General features: G+C 35.1%; 3 protein-coding genes across 4 annotated transcripts; 2 read left to right on the top strand and 1 right to left on the bottom strand.

Annotated features, from left to right (window-relative positions):
• Window positions 1-5,168: 5,168 nt before the first annotated feature.
• Window positions 5,169-10,124, top strand: LOC107175457 (receptor kinase-like protein Xa21). The gene is made up of 4 exons (XM_015526871.2): window positions 5,169-5,919; window positions 6,009-6,080; window positions 7,255-7,545; window positions 8,353-10,124. The coding sequence occupies exons 1-4, from the start codon at window positions 5,169-5,171 to the stop codon at window positions 10,122-10,124; spliced, it is 2,886 nt and encodes a 961-aa protein (XP_015382357.2).
• A 2,860-nt stretch (window positions 10,125-12,984) lies between these two features.
• LOC102607492 (O-fucosyltransferase 8) lies at window positions 12,985-16,824 on the top strand. Of its 2 annotated transcripts, none has more exons than XM_006467568.4 (10): window positions 12,985-13,619; window positions 13,740-13,832; window positions 13,934-14,030; window positions 14,142-14,212; window positions 14,538-14,626; window positions 14,907-15,027; window positions 15,125-15,268; window positions 15,388-15,722; window positions 15,813-16,053; window positions 16,213-16,824. In XM_006467568.4, the coding sequence occupies exons 1-10, from the start codon at window positions 13,212-13,214 to the stop codon at window positions 16,516-16,518; spliced, it is 1,905 nt and encodes a 634-aa protein (XP_006467631.3). In that variant the 5' UTR covers window positions 12,985-13,211; the 3' UTR covers window positions 16,519-16,824. The 2 variants fall into 2 exon arrangements, with proteins under 2 accessions (XP_006467631.3, XP_052291583.1); XM_052435623.1 differs by having other exon boundaries at window positions 13,603-13,619; window positions 13,938-14,030.
• A 75-nt stretch (window positions 16,825-16,899) lies between these two features.
• On the bottom strand, window positions 16,900-21,370 carry LOC102607784 (nucleobase-ascorbate transporter 2). Its single transcript, XM_006467569.3, has 13 exons — window positions 20,972-21,370; window positions 20,758-20,855; window positions 20,386-20,562; window positions 19,824-19,924; window positions 19,665-19,740; window positions 19,486-19,545; window positions 18,855-19,039; window positions 18,413-18,509; window positions 18,196-18,341; window positions 18,025-18,116; window positions 17,834-17,911; window positions 17,580-17,740; window positions 16,900-17,323 (listed from the first exon to the last, which is right to left on the bottom strand). Exons 1-13 carry the CDS (start codon window positions 21,060-21,062, stop codon window positions 17,111-17,113), a joined length of 1,575 nt encoding a protein of 524 aa, XP_006467632.1. The 5' UTR covers window positions 21,063-21,370; the 3' UTR covers window positions 16,900-17,110.
• Between the last annotated feature and the right edge of the window lie 1,640 nt (window positions 21,371-23,010).

Below are 23,010 nucleotides of genomic sequence, written 5' to 3'. Positions count from 1 at the left end.
TAATTTTTTTTTTAATTTTTATTTTACTTATATGTAATCTTAACTCATGCATTTACAGCATACTAAGATTATCGACCATGGTCGGAGTGGTGGGCTGCTGCCCTCACAATGCTTGTGAGGGCAGCGGTTCAAGCCCCCACAAAAGCATTTATGGGGGCTAACGTGCTTATTTGTTTAATATTTCAAAAATTTCCTCTCCCTCGTGCAATACGAGTGGAGTATGGACATCCCTCTTCTGTAAGGGATTATTTGTCTGGGCATGTACTTCACAGAATTCAATGTAATAATATAAGTCTCAATCATATATTTCTGATTGTAAATATCAATGTAATATATATACTATAATAGCAGTTGTAAATATCTGTGTAATGTAGTAATATGATAATTAATCAGTATTAAAAAAAAAAAGATTATCGACCATAGTTCAGAATTTTACACAAATTGAAATTGGTAATCATATAAAAGATCAGCAAATTGTTAAGTACAAGTACTTTAAATGGTAACTTGCCTATTCTGTGTATGACGAGTTTCGTGAGATCATATAATCAATCCAACAACGCAGAATGATTTCATCAATATCGCAAATTGAAACGGCATGGGATGATCTAATTCCAATCTGCAAACTAAACGTTGTGTGGTCCAGTACCAGCTTGGAATTGGAGACGACTTTATTTACAATTATGATACCCCATGCAGTAGATGGTTGCATTTGTAAACGATTCGTTTAGTTATATTAGGGAGCAAGCTATAATATTTTATAAGCTTTCTCTAATTAATATAATATTTTTTATAACTTCAGGAATAGAAATTTGGTTTTTCAACTTGAGTTCTGGAAGGGCATGCGTACGCTGGGAATTGGGAAAGTTCAATGAAAAATAGCTTCCCAAACGATAGCAAAGGACGGGTCGGCGAGGACGGGAGCTGGCATTGGATAACTGTGGTCAACTGCCCATACTTGATTTTTAGGAAAAAAAAAAAAAAATTCCAATCCTCTAAATTACATTTATTATTTAAAATATTTAATAAGATTGAAAAATTTAAGCTCCTGCGCCTTATGAGTTAAAGTTACGATCACTTATATTGAATTTATTGTTAAATTACCTCTTATAAACTAAATTTTTGATTTCTCGTTCTTGTAGGCAGGGGAGGACTATAATAAAAGAAAACAAAATCTACTGGGTCGGGGTATAAAATGAGTAATTGGAGTTGGAAGGGCAAATTTTTGCTTTACAGTGGTCTGATTAGCAACCTAATTAAGATACCGATATGATGAGAGCGAGAAGCATGAGAAAAACATTAGCAAAAATGAGTCTGGCATGCTTTGTTTCAGTCATCATGGCTTATTTGGAAACGCCTAACGACTTGAAAGCTTCTCATGCACCTGGACGCATTCGCATTCGCATTCCCCATTCTTTGATTTTGTTTAGTGAAGAAAGCTCCCACGCATGTCATCCTCGCTTTGTGCAAATACCTCAATCCAATCTCATATTTATTCTGTTTCACAACCCATATTTTGTTCATAAGTCCAATTGTTAGGTTTCCTTTAAGTTATTATTATTATTATTTTTTTATTTTTATGTTTCTACAAACAAATTAAATCTTTATATTTTAGAATTTAATAGATTAAATTTAAAGCAAATGCTAGACACCTCAATATTTAAATTCCAATTTGAGTTCCTAACATTTAAATCTCAATGAACTTCCAATTAATATAGTATTCATTTATTGTATAGTGGCTTCTCAATAATTTTATAACCTATCAAATCCATCATTAAAAAAAAAATAACATATGACATTGAAATTAAGTAGAGACTCAAATGTTGAAATTCTTAATATTATTATTAAATTAAATGAATTTCATTATAACATAATCTAAATTTTTATTTTTATAATTAAATATATTTACTCTATTTATATTCTTGAGAGAAATTATTTGTCAATCCACAATTGATTTGTCAACCTACAATTGATTAATATATATATATATACAGTAAACTTCTTAAATAGAGAGATGCATGTAGGTTCATTCTTCCAAAAAGGACAAAAGAAACTTGCCGTTCAAAAAGCTAAAACTGAGCCAATATTAAAAACTATTTTTGGGGTTTCAAATTAACTTTCGGTCACTTTATTAACCTTTAGCCTGAAGCCTTTTTGATTACGGAGCAGAAATCTGAAGCATAGTGAAAAGAGTTCTGCCCACTTGGAGTTGAATGATTTTAATCTTCTACACCTATTATTTCTTCATAAATCACTATTGTAAGTTTGACCAAGGTGGCGGAGTGAGTCGGTTTGTCTTGGTCAGAGTCAAAATTGAGATGTATTTTCCTTTTTCTTTTTTTCTTTTTTTCCGCTAGAGGAGCTGCGCAGGTCCTAGTCTTCATACAGAGGCAGCTCTGAGCCTTTGGTAGGCTTCTGTAGCCAGGTCTTGCGGTGCTGGATTGTAAAGCAACTTGACAATTACCGCCAAGAATTAGATAAGGATACGTGTTCAAACAGAGAGTTGATTTGATGTTGAGCTACAGCAACACTCAGAGATTTTTGCAGTAAAGGCTCGCCAATCGAAGGTCCGTAGCTGCTGCAACAATCTCATAGGATCAGGAGCAATCCGAAATGATTGACTGACTGACTGTACGCACAAAGCATTTAATCGGAGCTCAATTGTCAAGCAATAACGTAACCAATGGGTCGTTTTGATCCGACCCAATGTTCTACTACCGGGCCCAGATCTTAGAAGTTCTGTTTGGGCTCAGTTGAGAACGTGAAACTGAAGCCCATGCCAACGCAGACATCAACCTTTTCCTACTTTGAATACACACACGACTCATTGTAATGTAAGTTGACAAAACAAACGAAAACCGGCCTCTTGCGGGCGGGAGAATCATACGTAACATATAACTAATGCTTACATAAACGCATTTGCGATTCACAACTTGTGCCCGGGTTATATAATGGAAAATTTTAATCATCATTTGATAACTTGAGTAAAGACACCGTGGATGAATATTATATTAATGACGTAAAATGAAGTCAACCTACGTCTAACACTTTCTAGTGGCGACTGGTGATGCATCACCGCAAAAATGACTAATATGAAGATATTAGATATGAGTCCATCGTCCATGACATATCAGAGGTCATCAAAATACATATATTTCAAATAATCAGCTGTCAATTTTTCCTCTTAATTTTCCACCCCCTCTCCCGGCAATATATATGTTCTTGAGTTTCAACATTTTAAAGTAACATTTGGGACAGTGTCCAGCTGCTACAGCTGGGTTGTGACAGCTGTTTTTTATTTTTTATTTGTTATATTTAATTCCATCCATTTTTATATATAAAAATTCATATATTACTTCTTGCATAGTTGTTTCACTTTGTTTATAATTAAGTCAATTTTTTTTTTCCACTTGATTTGTAACTGTAATAGAAAGTCATGATCCTTATCAAATACCCATAAACAGGGACGGAGCCAGCATGGGACGAGGTGGGGCACCGGCCCCAGCTGGCTTTAAAATTTTTTTTATAATGATACTAAAAAATTGTAGTTTTTTTGTTATTTATGAAAAATGCCCCAGTTGAATTGTAAAATTTAAAATTGACTCCAGTAATTTTAAAATATTTCATATTGTCCCTAGTTTAAATTTCTAATTATAAATAATTTAATTAGTTATTAACATTTCATGAAACTTGATTAAAGACACAAGAACAAATATTAAAATAAAAAACAATCATAACAAAATGTTAGTATAATGGTTAATGGACCGGTCTTTAATCTTTTTATTTTTTATTCAAGTAAAATCAATTATTTAGTCTTTCAACACTGAACCATAAGTTGTAAGTCTACCTAATTCTAATTTTTAATTTTCTAATTAATCTTTTGTCTAGTTTTAAAATTTATAATTTTATCATGCATTTCATATTTGTTTTGTGTGTTGCAATATATTAATATTTTTGTTATTATTAAAAGATTTTAAGAGCAAATTAAATAATAACCTAGTCTTGTATATTGAAAAAAATATTTTTGCTTATAGTGATAATGCATTATTTTCAACTCATAAAATCCCATTGAGGAGTTTTCACGGAGAACCATTGTAATAAGTAAATTTATTATCAATGAATATTATAGTTGTAATGTTATATATTGCTATCTAAATTTTTAAAAATATATTATACTTTAAATAGGGGTTTCAATTAGATGCATACAGACGCACTCTATAAATAGCACAATTATACATGTGGCAAGCTCCCATTTGGAGTTTATAGGGCCCACAATACATTTTCTCAAATGGGGACTTATGATACGAGCAATCGCGCATTCGAGTCATGTTTGATTTTAAATATGCCCTGGCTCAATCAAAATCCTGGCTACGTCCCTGCCCATAAACTATATTTAATTTCACAAATAAAGTTCAAAAACCACGACGCAATCTTATGTATCAAACACACACTTAGTCGATGATCTATACGGTATCTTTAAAAGAATTGGAATAAAATTCGAAAATGTAAAATAACACATCAGTTTGTCCATCCGTTCCGTTCTAAGTTCTAACCCCCCCCAATTTATTAATTTATACATCCTGTTCAAAGTTCAATAAGTAAACGTACGTCCTGATTAATGTCTTTTTGTCACCAGCAGAAAACATCATTATTACGTAAATTAGTCAATAAAGGAGAGTATCTCTAAAGAGGATTGGAAGAAAGAACGGCTGTTGTTGTTTGATTAAATGAGTCGAAACAAGATAAAGGAAAACAAATGTGCAAGCATACTGAATTAATTTTTGGAAAGAAGCAAGACAGTAAACAATATGATAACAAATTAATTAATTAAGGAGCTAACGATAATCTACTATTCTAGAGTAAACAGTATAATTGACTAATTTGGCGTCTCTGTGTATAAATAATTTCAACAGTAGTTCTCTAATGCTTGACCAAACCGTTTGCTCCGGAAAAGGAAGGGTTGAAGTTCACGTATTATATTAATCTCTTCGTTGCACTTGTCAAATCCTGTAATTGTCCGATAACGCTCACAAATTTTTTATACTAACGTTGAATTCTCCTCTTCGTTGTATTTAATAATCTCAATAAATTTCATTTTTCATGCATCCACATCAATCCGCCTTCTTTGCCAGAAGTTTCCAGTTTCATCTACCTCTATTCCTAAATACCAGATGGCAAAAGCTTGTCTTTCCATTCTTGCTGAAGCATTTTTAGTGTACTATTTCACTTTTGGAATCGCTCATGCAGTCACCAACGTCGGCAGAGACCAATCAGCTCTTCTTGCCCTGAAAGCTCACGTCACTAATGATCCTCTCAATGTATTGGCCTCCAACTGGTCCACAAACACTTCTGTTTGCAACTGGTTTGGTGTCACTTGCAGCCCCCGTCACCGCAGAGTCACAGCTTTAAATCTTGCTTATATGGGTCTACTAGGCACCATCCCTCCGGAGCTTGGAAACCTGTCATTCCTTAGTTTGCTAAATGTCACAAACAATAGTTTCTCTGGTACTCTTCCAATTCAGTTATCTAATCTGCGCAGGTTAAAATATCTTAGCTTTAGATCCAACAACTTCAGCAGCATAGAAATTCCGCCATGGCTGGATTCTTTCCCTAAACTTGAACACCTGTATCTAGATGGTAACAGTTTCATAGGAACAATCCCACCTTCCATTTGCAACATATCTTCATTGCTCACTCTTGATCTCAGCTTTAACCAGCTTCAGGGTCACGTGCCATCCTCGATCTTGAACATACCTTCACTGTTGGCTATTGATCTCAGTAACAACCAGTTTTCAGGTCCCATGCCCTCCATCTACAACACATCTTCATTGCAAAACATTGATATGCAGTACAACAGCCTGGCCGGTGCCCTCCCTGAGAATATGTTCAGGTTTCTTCCCACTTGGAAGAGCTTCATTTGGCGTATAACCAGCTTTCAGGACAAATCCCATCAACTTTATTTGAATGCAAACAGCTAAAAATTCTATCGTTGTCCGTCAATAATTTCATAGGAAGCATTCCTATAGAAATTGGGAACATAACCATGCTCAAGGGACTATATCTCGTCTATACCAACCTGACAGGTACGTTTTAGGTTTTTCTATGGGTGTAATTATGAGTCTCCACTGCGCTAGATCAAGTTCAATGGCGAAGCTATCACTATTTTTTTAGGTGGGCTATATTTTTTTTAAATTCAATTACTTCTCAAAAAAAAAATTTATATACAAATGAAATTATTAAAATATACTAGACAAGTAAAAAACTAATAATAAAACTATAAAAGTACAATACATAAAAAAAAAACACTATCGATAAAATTTTATCCGATTCTTCAAAAAAGAAAACTCATATATTATCGTATCTGAATTATATTGTGTGCAATAATAATACATTAGAGAATTATTAATTATTTTATCAAAAATATTTGACAAAAGTATAAGCTAATAACTAATTTAAAAACAGTATGAGCATCCGAGTGCAGCAGAAGCTGACTGTCACTCATGAGGTGGTAACTTGATGACTTGAACAGCTGACTTTTAAAGAATTTAAACTTTGGATAATTAGATCAATTAGTCAAAAATTTAAACAAGTTTTTATATTTTACTATAAGTTCTTAAAAAGAATAAATTTATAATTAATTAATTAGTTTTTTCAAGAAACTAACCCCGCCTACAGCCAGGGTTAAGCCTTCTTTATAGCTTTGCCCTGATCGAGTTAAACAACAATTAGATGCTTTAGAAAGGTATATGGAAGATTCTACCTAGGATCGTGTTTTAAAAATATCAAACAATAATTTGATCTCTTTATGAGATCAAATTATACCTAGGATTGTCCTTTTCAAATTTTGTCAGAATTGATCTTTCAATTACTGATGAGTGTGTGAAATGGATATAATAATTTTTTTTTTTAAGTCAAAATTTGGGGGGCAGTCTTATCAACTTGAATTAACAGACTAATAATTTGATCTCTTTATGAGAAAGTCTAAATTTGTTCATTGTGCGTATCACATCAGCCGTGTGACAATTTAATAGAATCCTAATATACATGTATACTTTTGTTATAAAAATTGCAATCATGCATGGTTACAAAAATCGCAATATTTATACAAATACATACCCGCTTATTCATATGTTTACTTTTATTGGGTTTGATTTTATTGGTAGATGCTTTTGTTCTTTCTGCTGCCCTGTTTGGTCACTTCTGTGAGAAGGGACTTGGAGCATTTAGATTAATGCACCATTATTCATGACGTGGCAGGTGAAATACAAGGTCTGCAAGTATTAGCTTTATCAAGTAATAGACTTACTGGTGTTATCCCGCCCGAAATCATCAATATTTCCTCGTTAACTGTCCTTTCACTAACTGCTAATAACCTCTTAGGCAATCTCCCGTCAAACATTGGCCATTCGCTTCCAAACCTGCAACAACTTATCCTTGGAGGAAACAGACTCACTGGACCTATCCCTAGCTCTATCTCCAATGCTTCTATGCTTACTCTCATTGACATGCCCTATAACTTATTCTCTGGCTTCATTCCCAACTCACTTGGTAATTTGAGATACCTCCAATGGCTCAATTTTGGGGCAAATAATTTGATAGCTGTATCTTTTGGCTATGATGAAGTGGGGTGGGGGTGGGGAGGCCTATCCCATTCCCCACCCCGTTAGAAATTTTTGCCTCCATTCCCCACCCCATTCCCCAATAAATTTAGTGGGGTGGGGATGGAGAATCCCCATGTAGGGAATGATTTCCCCATCCCCACCCCATCCCTCATTTATCTATTTTATAATATGTATAAATATATTATTTTAGTAAGTTAAAAATTAGAGATTTAAAATAAAATCATCATCATATTATAAAGTATTTAAATTCTTTTAAAAAAATATCTAAAAATTTGAAACAATATCTTAAAATGATATTAAAAGTGAAAAATATTTAAAGAGCGTAGCACCTTAAAAAAAAAAAGAAAATATAACAATGTTTCAGAGTTGAAAAATATTATAGGATTTTCTTTCATTCATATATTGTTTATGTTGCATAAAAATTAAAAAAAAAATTATTAATTGACATTATAATTGATAAAATAAAAATTATTAAACAAGAATTAAAAATATATTTATATATAATGGGGATTGGGGTGGGGAGTACAAAACCAAACCCCACCCCATTAAGAATTTGGGGATTATTTTCCCCCCACTCCCCACTCCATTCCCCAAAATTAATCAAAATTTTTTCCATTTGGGGTGGGGCTCCATGGGGCCCAAACCCGTGGAGGATTTTGCCATCCCTATGATGAACTTGGCTTTCTCACTTCTTTGACAAATTGCAAAGACTTGAGAAAATTAATTCTGTCAGAGAATCCCCTCAGCGGTGTCCTGCCAATTTCTATTGGAAATCTCTCAAATGCTATGGACGTGCTGTATTTATCTGCTTGCAACATTAAGGGAAGCATTCCATCAGAAATTGGCAACTTAAACAACTTGACAACATTGCACCTGGAGACAAATGAACTCACAGGATCCATTCCCAAAGCAATTGGAAGATTGCAAAAGCTCCAAGGTTTGTATCTTCAGCATAACAAATTACAAGGATCAATTACTACTGATCTTTGTGGTTTGCGGAGTTTAAGTGAATTCTACTCGGATGGCAATGAGCTAAATGGGTCGCTACCGCAATGCTTAGATAGTCTCATTTCTCTGAGAACCCTTTCACTGGGATTCAACAGACTGACTTCTGTAATTCCCTCATCTTTGTGGAGCCTTAGAGATATCCTGAATGTCAACTTGTCATCAAATTCTCTTAATGGAACTCTGCCAGTGGAGATTGGGAATTTGAAGGTTGTGACAAAAATAGATTTATCAAGAAATGACTTGTCAGGTGAAATCCCAAGCTCAATTGGAGACCTAAAGAATATGCAGCATCTCTCCTTGGCGGAAAACAAATTTCAAGGCTCAATTCCTGATTCATTAGGCGGCTTGACTAGCCTGAACTTCTTGGATATGTCTAGTAATAATCTATCTGGAGAAATCCCGAATTCGTTGAAAGCACTCTCGCTTCTCAAGTTTTTAAATTTGTCTTTCAATGGACTGCAAGGACAAGTTCCTCACGGAGGGCCATTTACAAATTTCTCATCTCAATCGTTCGTGGGAAATAAGGGATTATGTGGTGCCCCCGAGCTGAAATTCCCTGCTTGCAAAGCCAAAAGTAATAAGATAGCAAGGAAAACCCATAAGAATATATTTATTTATGTTTTTCCAATTGCTGCATCAATATTACTCGTTCTGTCTCTTTCAGTTGTGCTTATCAGAAGACGAAAAAGAAACACTGGATTGCAAATTGATGAAGAAATGTCGCCTGAAGTAACATGGAGAAGAATTTCATACCAGGAACTTTTTCGAGCAACAGATGGGTTTAGTGAAAACAATCTACTTGGTAAAGGGAGTTTTGGTTCGGTTTACAAGGGAACACTCTCAGATGGGATGCAGATCGCAGTAAAGGTATTTAACCTTGAGCTTGAAGGGACTCTTAGAAGTTTTGATGCTGAATGTGAAATTCTAGGAAGTATTCGCCATCGTAATCTTGTCAAAATCATCAGCACTTGTTCAAGTGATCATTTTAAAGCATTGGTATTAGAATACATGCCTAATGGCAGCCTGGAGAATTGGATGTACAATAAGAACCGCAGTTTCGACATTCTACAAAGACTGAACATGGTGATTGATGTTGCTTCAGCGTTGGAATATCTTCATTATGATCACCCCACTCCTATTATCCATTGTGATTTAAATCCTAGTAACATATTGCTAAATGAAAGCACGGTTGCCTGTTTGAGTGATTTTGGCATTTCGAAGCTCTTAGGTGACGAAACATCTATGACTCAAACGCAGACTCTCGCTACAATTGGTTATATGGCACCAGGTTTTTCAAATTCAAAACTTTTGCTTGCTGTTGAGATTCCCATGTTATTGACTTTTTTCTTTTCCTTTCAAAAGATTATTGATTTATCTAACGATGTAATTCATATTATACACAGAGTACGGATGAGAATGGAAACTATCAAGAAAGGGAGATGTTTACAGCTATGGCATCATACTGATGGAAACTTTTACGAAGAAGAAGCCAACTGATGAATTGTTTGTCGGGGAAATAAGCTTGAAGAGTCGGGTTAATGATTCCTTGCATGGTAAAATTATCAATGTTGTGGACATCAATTTACTGCAAAAAGAGGATGCGTATTTGACAGCAAAGGAACAGTGTGTATCATCAGTCTTGAGTTTGGCTATGCAATGTACAAGAGAGTCTGCAGAGGAGAGGATCAACATAAAAGAAGCTTTGACTAAACTTCTGAAAATCAGAAACACGTTGCTTACAAATATAGAAAATTCAAGTGATAAAAGGTATTGTAATTAAAAGTTAATTTTCTTGTATTTCCATTGCCCATGAACTAAAATCTCATGTGAAGAAGATCCATTAGAGTATTCAGATAAAGCAGATATCTTGTTTTCATAAGAGATGGTTCTTGTTTATGCATGTCTCAATTCCAGCTCTTCTTTACTCTGTTTTCACCTTAACTCTTATCGTCAATAGTTCTATTACATGTTTTCGGATGGCACTAGATTCTAATATCTGCTTTCAGCAACTATCTGTTTAATCTGACTAAACTGTTGACAGTGGACATGCATGAATGAGGAATGAAACAACGGTAATGTCGTGCAAACAAGTATGGACGTGATATGTTTATCTTGCTTCTATTGGAGACGATTCTTCAGATCTAGCTGCTATCTCTGTTTTCCTCAGTCATGGATCTCCTTTTATTATTATTTTTTTAAGAGAAGAAAGAAGACTAAGTGCTAGACCTCTTACTTACTACAAAAAGTCCAGTAAAATAAGGTCATGTTTGTATTATGATTGGACATTTGTAACTTTTAAATTATAATTTGCTTGATGTAGTTTTGAAGCTTAATCAAATTTATTTCATATATATATTTAAAAATTTTTATAATATTTTAATATTTTTGTTAAAATTATTATTTAGAAGTCATACTTACCACATACTATCAACTTGTATTTCAATACCAAACAAAGCATAAGCTATACCTCTTATAGTTGAATTGAGCTTCGTCCATTATTATCATCGCTCCTTTAATTATCCTTGTCAAAAGAGGATGAAACAATACGGTTGAGATGATCCATTTGTTTTAATCTCTTAATTTTAAGAACCCTATAGAGCAACATATGGGTTCAGTGCTCACAAACAACTCGGGAAAGGGTGCTGGTTCTATTTACAAGGGAAGACTTTAGAATGGGAAGAGCTTGAAGTAAAGGTGTTTCACTTGTACCTTGAAAGAGCATTTAAGAGCTTTGCTGTTGAATGTGAAGTAATAAAAAGTATTCATCAATCAAAACATCGTCAAAATCATCAGTAGTTGTTTAAATGAACATTTAAACGTGGTGCAAAAGTACTTGTCCAAAGGGGGCTTTAGAGAATGGTTATAATAATTATTTGTTTTCCAGATATATTACAAAGGTTGAACATCATGATAGATGCTACATCTGCTTTACAATATTTCCGCTTTGGTTATTGAACTTCTTAGTTCACTATGACTCGAAGCCCAGTAGTATTTTACTAGATGAAAAACATGGTCACTTGTTTGAGTGATTTTCGCATTGCAAAGTTATTAGCCGAAGAAGCCATTGTGACACAAACAGGGACCTTTGCCACCATTGATTGTACATCACCAACTAATTAATTCCAAAAAATTACGCTTTGTTACAAGCTAGATCTCTTTTGATTGTCAAATGAAGATTATTTGTTTATCTTGAATGAAACTGATAAAAATCAGAGTCAAATTTCTTGTAAATAATGGTACGGCAGAAGGCGGTCGAATGTCAATTTGATTCCTTTTCTTTCTAATTTCTATGCAGCATCTTGCTTTCATGGGAGATGGTTCTTCTTCAAACCTAGGTGCTAGCTCGCTCTTGCCTTGTTTTACTCTTATTTTAAGACAGCTACTGCAAATAAAATATCGATCATACCATAGTGAAATATAATCTAATTTTAATCATAAACTAAAATATCAATCACAATATAATCTCTGCTTTGACCTTATTCTAATTTGCTTTCTTATGAAGAAGTAATGATATGTTGGCAAACTTTTTGGGAAACAAAGGTGGAATGCTATCAGTTCAATTTTTTTTTTTTTAATTTTCAACAATGGTACTTTTAATCCGTTTTATTTATTTTCAAATGGCCTTATGTTATTGTGCTTTCCCTTAATTTTAGATATTATTTCATTCAGGCACTATTATTTAACTAGTTTATGGCTGAGTTATAAATGGTTAACTAAGTAATTTGGTAAAACTAAACTGCAGACATGTTAATTTTAGAGTCAAATTGCTTGCCAATTCCAAAAAGGCCGGAGATAATATAAAAGCTGAAAGATTTAGAACAATTTTCTTCTCTTATTGTTGATGATAAATGTTAATTCATGTTACAGAAAACGCTTTCACTGTAGAGTCTGGGAGAATTATTATTATTCCATATCCGTACAAACTGATTGAATAAAAATGCAAAAGCCAATTGCAATTAATGGAAGTAATTAATGTCCGCAATCATATGTTTCCGCACAACAACAATAATTTTTTTATTATTATTTACTGAAAAAGAAAATGGATAACGACCTGATTTATTGAAGCCCTGCGGCCGTGGTTAATACTCAATCAAGTCGATCACATGCCTATGCAATCCGCAACGAGATTTAAGAGGAATGGAGTTTATTCATTATATTAATAATTTTCATTATTCCTGTTCAATGAAAATGTAAATTTCGTCAATGTCACGTAACAAGAGGATGATCAAAATTTAAGACGTGTTCTCGTCTTACCGCCAAATTGACAAAGCCACGTCAGTTTCATTTTTCAATGGCAGTTTCAGTTTTGTCACAAATGTCTTGTTCTTTCTTTTCTAGTTCAAAAACTTGGGGTTCCGAATTGGGCAGATAGCTGGAAAACGATGGTTTGTTGTGTTTGGTGGTGAGTTGTTGTTAATGACATGGAATCTTGTTTTCCAAGGTTAGTTTGTATTGTGTTTTCATATCTTACTTGGGTTTCACTCATCTGCTTATACAAATCGCTGTTACCTACTTCTTAGCTTCAGTTTGAATTCATGCTGTTATAACTCCTTATTATTTTGTTCAACATATCTCTCATCGTGTATGACATTGTTATGGCGGTTGTGTAGTGTTGAATTCTTGTTACTTGAATTTTCTGAAGAAATTTGTTACGGTGATTCTGGGATGAAGGAATATCAGATTAGACGTTCAGAAAATGTACCTGCGAGTGATCCTTCTATTGGGAGGAGAATGTCAGGAGGAGATCATAATTGGAATTCAAAAGTCGTTCTGCTTAATGGGTTGAAAAGTGATTCTGGCAAGTTTAGCTCTTCTTGTAAGGGAGCCCATGTGGGGAAAAGGCATATGTGGTTTCATAAGAATGTTAGATCTATTGCTTATATTTTCGTATTGGTGGGTTTCTTTTTCCTGCTTGATTCTCTTATGGTGTCAATTTTTGATTCCATAAATCTTCAGCATAGTTCAACCTCAAAAAATTCGAAAGGGCTTAAGGTAGGACTTGTAATTATCTAGCCCAAAATTTTGTTCTGCAGATAAATGACAAGCAGCCATTGATAATTGATTTACCATTAGTGATTAATTGTTATGACGTTCCACTGCATGTCTTTGAAGGATGATCGCAAGGTCGCCCATACTAACAAAGAGAAACTACCTGTAAAGATGTATGGTCGACTTCTAAGTTTGGCTTCCAGTGCTCTTACAGAGGTTTGCTTCATAGATTCCATGTTAGCAGTACATTTACATTCACAGTGCATGAATGGTACTCTTCTTTCCCCTCAAAATCTGAAGCTTTTAATATGCCTTAGAAAGAGTTCAAGCCAAAGAAATCAGATTTCTGGAAGGAACCATACAAGCAGGCGTCTTCATGGAAACCATGTTCTGACAGAAGACCTCCAAATCCAGGTAACTAACAGTTCTTGGCTCCAGATTAATTCATGTAAGTATTCAAATTATTGCTGCATTTACAGTAACTGACAATTTGATTAATTCCTTCATTTTGTGTCATTGAGATAGGGAAACATGACGAAAGTAATGGTTACATAATGGTGAGTGCAAACGGTGGTCTCAATCAACAGCGTGTCGCTGTAAGTATCGAAGCTGCTTTGTTTTATATTCTTTTGACCACCCAAGAGAAAAGAAAGATTTCTTCCATATTTAAAGAAACCCATTTATGCAATCTTTTTGTGGCTAAGGTCACCAGTGATTTTGATTTCTACATCATAGACACCATTTGTTGAGTTATTTTCTGTTAGTAGTTATTCAAGTATACCCAGCAGATTTTGATCGAATCATCATTTTGTGATTGATTACCTGCAGATAAGTGTTTTGAGTGTAGATTTATCTACACTCACTCTCTTGCTTTCTTAATTGCAGTTACACACTTTCGTAACACGTTGTCATTTCCTGCAGATCTGCAATGCCGTTGCAGTGGCATCTCTGCTTAACGCGACTCTCGTTCTTCCAAGATTTCTTTACAGCAATGTATGGAAGGATCCTAGGTCTGCTATTATATCTGTTATTGTAATGAAAAGTTTTGGTTGTTTGTCATTTCATTAATGTCATTATCTGAGTAGGAGAATATCCATTCCATTTTTCTAGTATTTCTATCATAGGGTGACAAATAATATGGGAAAAATTGCTGAATTCAGAATAATAGATCAAATGCCTGTAGTATTTTCCACAATATACTTGTAGTTGCAGCCAATTGGGAAATGTTCAAGCAGTTAATGTTTCAGCAGCAAAATGTTCACACCATGTTGTTTTTTAACGGAACTGCAGCCAGTTTGGTGACATCTACCAAGAGGAGTATTTTATCAGTGTGTTGAAGCATGAAGTAAATATTGTCAAAGAGCTTCCTTCTCCTCTGAAATCCATAGATATTGAAGCAATTGGTAGCCTAGTAAGTTATCTTCTGAGTTTCTGTGCTCAGTTCGAATCAACAATGCACACTCCTTTCTAAGAATATTGTTTAAATCATTTGCCTAGCTTTTTCTCAGATTACTGATGCAGATATTGCAAAGGAGGCAAAACCCATTGATTATGTTAGAAAAGTACTTCCGATTCTAGTGCGGAATGGAGTTGTTCATTTCCTTGGATATGGAAATCGACTAGGTTTTGATCCATTGCCTTCTAAGCTTCAGGTTAAGGACATTCATTTAGGTTTAATTTTGGCAAGATAGCTATTATCTGTGCTTTGTTCATTTTCAGAAATTCTAATCTTGGTGTCATATTCATATATATCTTCTTGAACTTCTTACAGAGACTAAGGTGCAAATGTAACTTCCATGCATTGAAGTTTGTGCCAAAAATTCAAGAAGCTGCTTCATTACTGGTCAGAAGGATTAGGAAGCATGATTCTGCTCGCAGTATGCTAGACAAACAACTGCTAGGAAACTACATGCCTAACATTCCCTCCAAACACCATGAGGTTGCAAGAGGTTCATATAGATATCTTGCTTTACACTTAAGATTTGAAGAGGACATGGTGGCCTACTCCCAATGTGATTTTGGCGGAGGAGAAAGCGAGAGAAAAGAACTTCAAGCGTACAGAGAAATCCATTTCCCTCTGCTGATTGAACGCTTGAAGAGCTCAAAGTATTTGATTGGTTTTTCAAGTTTTAATTTTCATTTGTTATTCAGTGTACATATTATAGTTTGTTAATCTGTCTCAATTGATGTTTGCAGGCCTATTTCTCCTGAGGAGTTGAGAAAATTGGGAAGGTGCCCGCTGACACCAGAAGAGGCAGCACTTCTTCTTTCTGCTCTTGGTTTTAAACATGGAACTTACATATATCTGGCAGGCTCTCAAATATATGGAGCAAATTCCAGGATGCAGGCTTTTACCAGCCTCTATCCAAATTTGGTAACAAAGGAAACGCTCCTCACACCAAGTGAGCTTGAACCTTTCAGGAATTTCTCGTCTCAGGTAAATTAGTATTAGCTTATTCTTTTGTAATCATCTAATACTCCGTAAGTTTCCTGCATTTCTTTGGGCAATTGACTTGAAGATGCTTAAACAAGCACTCTGTGTGCCGCATTTGAACTTTGGTGTTAAGTAACATTGTTTAAATTGCTCTGCATGCAGCTGGCAGCACTGGATTTTATTGCCTGTGCAACTGCTGATGTGTTTGCCATGACCGACTCTGGCAGCCAATTGTCATCCCTTGTATCTGGTTTTCGAACTTACTATGGGAATGGGCAGGCTCCTACTTTGCGGCCTAACAAGAAGAGGCTTGCAGCAATTTTGTCAGAAAATAGCACCATAAGATGGAATGATTTTGAAGATAGAGTAAGAAAGATGATTGAGGAAGGTCAAAGGGTACGAGTAAGGGGTTTTGGACGAAGCATTTATCGACAACCAAGGTCCCCAGAATGTATGTGCAGAACTTAGGACATTCTGCAGCTGAGTGAATTTTGAGGCGCTTTTACCCTTCTGAAATTGTTTTTCACTCGGCCACTACTCCCATGAAGCATTCCATTGAAAATGAAATTCAAATGTTGAACAAGAAATGCCCACCACTAACGTGTCCCCTTTTTTTCTCTGATACTTCCCAGTTTTTAGTCGATGATTCAATAAGTTTTGATCAATGTAAATCATTTTTGATCGACATTAAAGATAAGATTCTCTTATTTTGTTCATTTAGTCATCAGAAACAATGATAACCAATGATACGATAGGAATTTTAGGTGGTCGGTTAATGGTTCTAGTGTCATCACAAAAACAAGTTAGATCCTCTTCATTATGGTAACGCTGTCGTTAAGTAAATCAAACTGGTTGCAAGGGAACAAAGAATAAATTATTGCATTAAACCCAAATAATTCGAGTTAAATTTACATATGAGATGAAAATAGGGAGAGAAACCAGAGTCATCATTTCTCTGCCATGCAAAACATATCCATCTCTGTCTCAAGTCTTCTCTGCAGTAGCTCGGAGTTATCATTTCTTTTCTAGAAATGACAGCCTCTTTTAATATGACGCTACTTCATGATGGAGGGAAGAAACGGTTGAGGTTGAAAGGGAGGGTGTAGAATTCCTCATTCCGGGTGTCTCCTTTAAATGTGCGGAATTTAACCCACCATGGCATGCCTCTGTCTTTGGCACTGTCCTTGTAATCGAGTGTGTTGTCCAAGAAAACAGCGACAATCAACGCAACAGTTGGAGATGAGAAGAATATGGTGTTCAGGAAGTCATTGAACTGGCCAATAAAAAAGCACAAGTTAAGGCAGCGATGATTGGAATTGGCAATCTTGACATACAAGCTTAGCAGTAGCAGAAAGTTTCTCAGAAACTTTAAAGAGTCCGAATTTTCTTTCTTCATACAATTTTTTATCAGCTGAAAGAACTCTTTGTGACTTAGAAAGGTCTATATATTTATTATCTTTAATTTGTTCACACGTAGAAAAATTTATTAAAGCATGAAAATTGAAGAAGTCAAGAAGACAAACTCTCACCCATCCAGCCCTGGTGTGAGCAGGACCATGAAGAGCCTTGGCAGTGTATTCTCTGAAGTATTCAGGAACCGACAAACCTAAGAAGAGGGCTACACCGGTGATGAAGAGGTTCCTCATTGAGTTCATGTTTGTGAATTGCAAAAATGATAGCCCCACAGAAGCTTTAAACAAAAAGGAATTTAACTGTCAGATAAAAAGAGAAGACAGGATAAGACTAATACCAAAAGTATCAATATGGAGATCCTGGAACCTACCAACGAGACCAAACAGGACACAGTATACAGCAGCAAAAATGGTGAAGGGGATTGATGCAAAAAAAGCACCAAACTTTCCTGCGGCAATTAAGAAATTCAGTTAACATGGACAAAAGGAATTGGGTTAACATGGAAAACCGTTTCTAGAAGAAATTGCACATAAAAATATTTGCAATGCCTTTGCCACTAACCTAGCATTGAGAAGAATATCATAAATCCAGCCGAGATTTGAATGACCCTCCGGCTCCCAACACGAGTGCTTCCAAGAAGCCCCACATTTTCTCTGTTTTTTTTTTCTCCAAATTTAATCAAGTTGCATAAGAAAGCGAGTAATTTGAAAGTAAAATCAAACAGAAACTTACACTGAGACAGAAGAACCGCTCAATGTTCCAAAGAGTCCACTCAGTAGGATCCCAATTCCCTGCCAGCCAATACCACGGCTAAGAACGTGGGCAGGAGGTGGTGTGGCACTTGCTAGACGTGATGCAGCCTTGTATGCTCCAGTTGACTGTCAAGGCAAACTTCACTCTTATTATTGGAGAAAAACTTGAAATCTGATTGAATTTCAACAAGTAGTACCTCAATCAATGAGACCAGAACAGCAGCCATCATCCCAAAAGCATGACCAGCATCAAAGGTAGGAGCTCCCCACTGAAGAGGATATGGGATTTTTATCCTGTTTGCCGCAAATTTCAAGGTCAATGACTCAATAGGAAATATATTTTGTATTTCATTACTAGTGTTCAAGGAGACTTCCGCAGATTGCAATGGATGCGAAAGTACATGAAGCACACATAAGTATCAAAATAGTCATTCAGTTCAGAAATGGCATTAGACTAGTTTTCTAAGTTAGGAACAGTTCTGGGTCTTGTTCTCTTTATCGTCAGCAGAGTTACACCTTTTCCCCAAAAGATGTTTATAACTTGAATTCTGTGATTTAGATACTATACAAGTTCCTGCAAGGAAAATTAGAAATGGGAGAATAGTTTTATCTTTATCTATGCATGGGAAGTGTACTAACCATGGAGCAGAAGAAATGAGGTTGGCCTTGTCAGTTCGGCAATTCATTTGGGTAAGATCTGGACGATGTTTATAGGCGCCACTGGCTGTCAAGAGGTGTGCATATGCCCAAATCACTGTAATGGTTATGAGGAGAGCGAACCTCTCCATTATTGGCAAATGTCTTGTCTTAAAATTCTTCAGATACTATAACAGAAGAACAAAACAGAATTAGAAGACCTTTTTTTTTTCGGTTTAAGTACATCAAATGTTGCAATAAATAATTAGGATCCAGCTATGGTGCCACAGTTGTATGGTACCACAGCTGGATCCAACCATTGGATCTAGCTCTGGTGACAACTGTGGGCTAGATCCAATGGTTGGATCCAGCTGTGGTACCATACAACAGTGGTACCACAGATTTGTCCAAATAATTATTCTGAATTTCCTTCACGCAAAGTTCAAGGTATCTAGCCACTGACTTGAAACAAAGTGAAATGATAGATTACATTGTAGCATGCAATGTGCAAGCTAAAATCAATCTCGAAAACCTCTATTTTCCTATTAATCTGGTATATCAATTCTTCCGTATGAAAAAGTCTGAAATTTTGAGTAATTTTTATTAATAATTAAAAAAAAAAAGATAAAAACACCTGTGAGAAGGCTATAAATAGAATAAGCATAGGAATGCCAATTTCTACACACCGTCCAACCTGAAAAAAAAAATGTGAACTACATCAAAAATTCTAATATTTCATCTCAATTTGTGAAATTACTAGTCAAAATCAAAAGACTCAAAAATGTCCATGGCATTTGATAGTTGTTACAATACCACTGGGAAGCCTCTATCAAACAGGCCAAAACCCACCAAGGAAATAACTGGGACCATTCCAAGTGGGCTGAAAAACCTGTAATGCACAGTTTAACAGTCATTTCATCAATAAACAGTATATAATATTGAAATAAACTTCGGTTAAGATGAAAGTTGCACCTGGAACAGATGGCCCACAGCTGACTATATCCTAAAATTATCTGTATGCTGGATGCCACTATTAGAGCACCTTGCACTGCCCTCATTGTGTTAAGAAATCTCTATAAACACAAACAAGACAATTAGCGATTGCTTTAAGGCATAATAAAATTAATACTCCCCCACAAGATTAGAGTATGTGTGAATGGGGGTGAGCCAAAATTAGCTTTTAGTTAATAGTGGCAGCTGACTTATAAGTGAGTGGCTTTGTGCTTATCTGTTGTAAGATCCTTATGTTACTATTTAACCGAAGAAAAAAAAGACAAAACAAAAGTCATTCAAACATACCCCAGTACAATTATTGAACTCGAGTCAAATACTTATATTCCACCACTGGTTTGGCTGGCATTTTTAAATTTCTACTCAATCCTGTAATATGTATTCTAGGTACACGCTTACAATAGTTAATAGCAAAGGCCACTAGGTGGGTCACACAAAAATTGACTGAAGGACTCTTTTTCGCATCACAATGGAATCCAGCTTCAATTAAATAAAGCAAGTGCAGAGCTGAGTATAGACTAACCACATGATTATCCTCAATACTCGCCAATGATGGATCGTGAATTATTGATATGATTGGAACCATGAATGCATAAGAACCTCCAACCACTGTTGGTAGCCTAGTTCCAAACAATGTTTGCAGAAGTGTATTGATCCCTTCAACAAAAAGTAGTGTCTGCACCACTCTCACTTTATCTCCCTGAACCATCACAATCAACAAAAACAAAAAGAAAAAGAAAACGAAAACGAAAATCAACAATACAAATTGTAAAAAAAGCTCACGGTTAATGTACTTCAAAATTTTTAATTTCTTCAAGATATCCATTTTGTTTCCTAGATCATGCATCAGGCATTATACTGAATAAATAATCACATAATCTGAAGCTTGACTCACGTCGGAGCCCCCCATCAAAGGAACAAGAAATGAAGGGATCATCACTGCAGTGCCCAACGCCAAAATGTAATGCTGGAACCCCAAAGCGATAGCCTCCCCTGCATTCAAATGGATAAACAGTTAATAGAAGTGAAAAGAGCTTACAAGCATACAAAACCAAACTGAATGACAACGACCAGTTAAAGATTTGGTAAAAGGCTAAAAATGGACATACCCCATGAAGGGTTGGAATCAATACAGTACTCTAAGCCTTGAAGCTGGTCCATTGGAGGATGACTTATCTCTTCTAGTTTTGGAGCTGCCATGGCTTCACAACTTCTCTCAAGCTTCTAAATTCAAATCGGTATCTACCAGATGATTCAAATGAAGATCCAAACAGAGAGAGAGAGAAAAAAAATGGAAGCAGAGAGAGAGAGAGAGAGACACTCTGAAAGCGTTTACGTAAACAATGAAAAGCTAAAAAACGAAAGAAGACTGAGAAAAAAAAGAAGAAGCAAAGATAGCGAAAAGAAGCGAGAAAGATTTGACAGTGCTGTTGCTGCTGACGCCGATGAAGAGAAAGCACAACAAAGCAAAGCAATGTGAATCGCGAAATTAGGCACTTGCCGCCCACTAAGCTTCACTTTGTAGAGTTTCATCCCTATCTACTTTTGATTTTATACTAAAGTTGCCGTTAACTTTTTTGATCTTCCGAATTTGCCCCCCAAGGAACTTCCAAACCCTATGTTACCGTTAGCTAGTAAATTTTACAACTCGACTTTATTTAATACTTCTCAGATTCACTTACCAAACTTACATAAAAATAAAAGTGAAGTAGTAAATAATTCTTTCTTTAAAAAAAAGAATGGAAAAAATTTTGGTCGGACTACGAATGAGTGCAATGAAAAATATTTAAATGTATAAATTATCTTGGATTCGCTATATTTGATTTAACCAACTATTCGGATTCATGAAACAAACATTTTCTTTCAGTCAGTGAATGATGGATGATTCAGGGAGACCACTGAAGTAATGCTTTTAACAAACATTTGGGGTATCATCGCGACCACCTAATTGAGAACAAATGGCCCGGGATCTCAAGATGGGGTCAAACCAAACTTTTTCTCGACTTTTTTTTTTATTTTTAATTTTTTATGAATTTCTTTATTCCTTTTCTTTTCTTTTTGTTTTGGTTTATGATTATCGTGGGATCGATAAATTAAAAGTTATGATCACCACCGTCCATCTCAGTTTATGAAGAGTGCTTCGGAGGCCTCTCTATCGTACAGTATCAAAATGAACATTTGGGAACCGAAAATCAAGTGGTTCAAATAAAGATTTGTAGTTTTCATGAGGTCTGACAACGTGTGAAAGAGCAGTGACTCGATGTACGATCTTAATAACGTCTCCAATTTGATGCAAAGACAAGCAGCTTGGAAATCTGAGCTTTTTAATTTTATGATTTTATTTATTTGTTTGAAGATTTTAGTTTTTTTTTTTTTTGTTGGGTTTATCTGCATTTTACAGGTATATTTATAGTAACCACTCAGTTGTGATTTTTCGGTGCAGTTGCAGCAATTTTAACGCTATTGACGGTTCTGCGCCTCTGTGCACCTGCTCACTGCCCAGTGCCCAGATAGATTTTCCAAAACAACTTTAAAAAAAAAAAAAAAATTATATTTCGATTAAAAGTACATAAAACAATGTCACCGCATGTTAGATTCCGGGGAGAAAAAAAAAAATGTAGTTTATTTCAGCTCAAGGTCATGTTTTTGCTTTTATGTTAGTTTTGGTCAAGCTAAATAAAAAGATGGAAGTTATTAACTTTTCCTGAAGCATTTGAGTGAGGGATGTAGTCAGGATTTTGATCGAGCAGGGGTACATTTAAAATCAAACATGACTTGAATGCGAGACTACGCGTGTGGTAAGTTTTCATTTGAGAAATTGTGTTGTGGATCCCACAAACTCTAAATGAGAGGTTGTCACGTGCACAATCGTACTTGTAGAGTGTGTCCGCATGTATCTAATTGAAGTATAATACACTTCTAAAAATTTAGATAGCAATATAAAATTTTACAACTATAATATTTATTGATAATAAATTTACTTATTATGATTGTTAAAGTTGAAAACCCCTCAATGGAATTTTATGAGTCGAATATAATGTATGATAGTTTAATTATCAATATAAAAAAAAAATATTTTTTAATATACAAGACTAGGTTATTACTTAATTTAATTTTAAAATCTTTTAATAATAACAAAAATATTCAT

Source organism: Citrus sinensis, chromosome 2, assembly GCF_022201045.2.
Source record: "Citrus sinensis cultivar Valencia sweet orange chromosome 2, DVS_A1.0, whole genome shotgun sequence".
In the NCBI taxonomy this organism is placed as follows: Eukaryota; Viridiplantae; Streptophyta; class Magnoliopsida; order Sapindales; family Rutaceae; genus Citrus; species Citrus sinensis.
The sequence above is the reverse complement of the archived record's forward strand: the minus strand, read 5'-3'. Positions and strand labels throughout refer to the sequence as shown.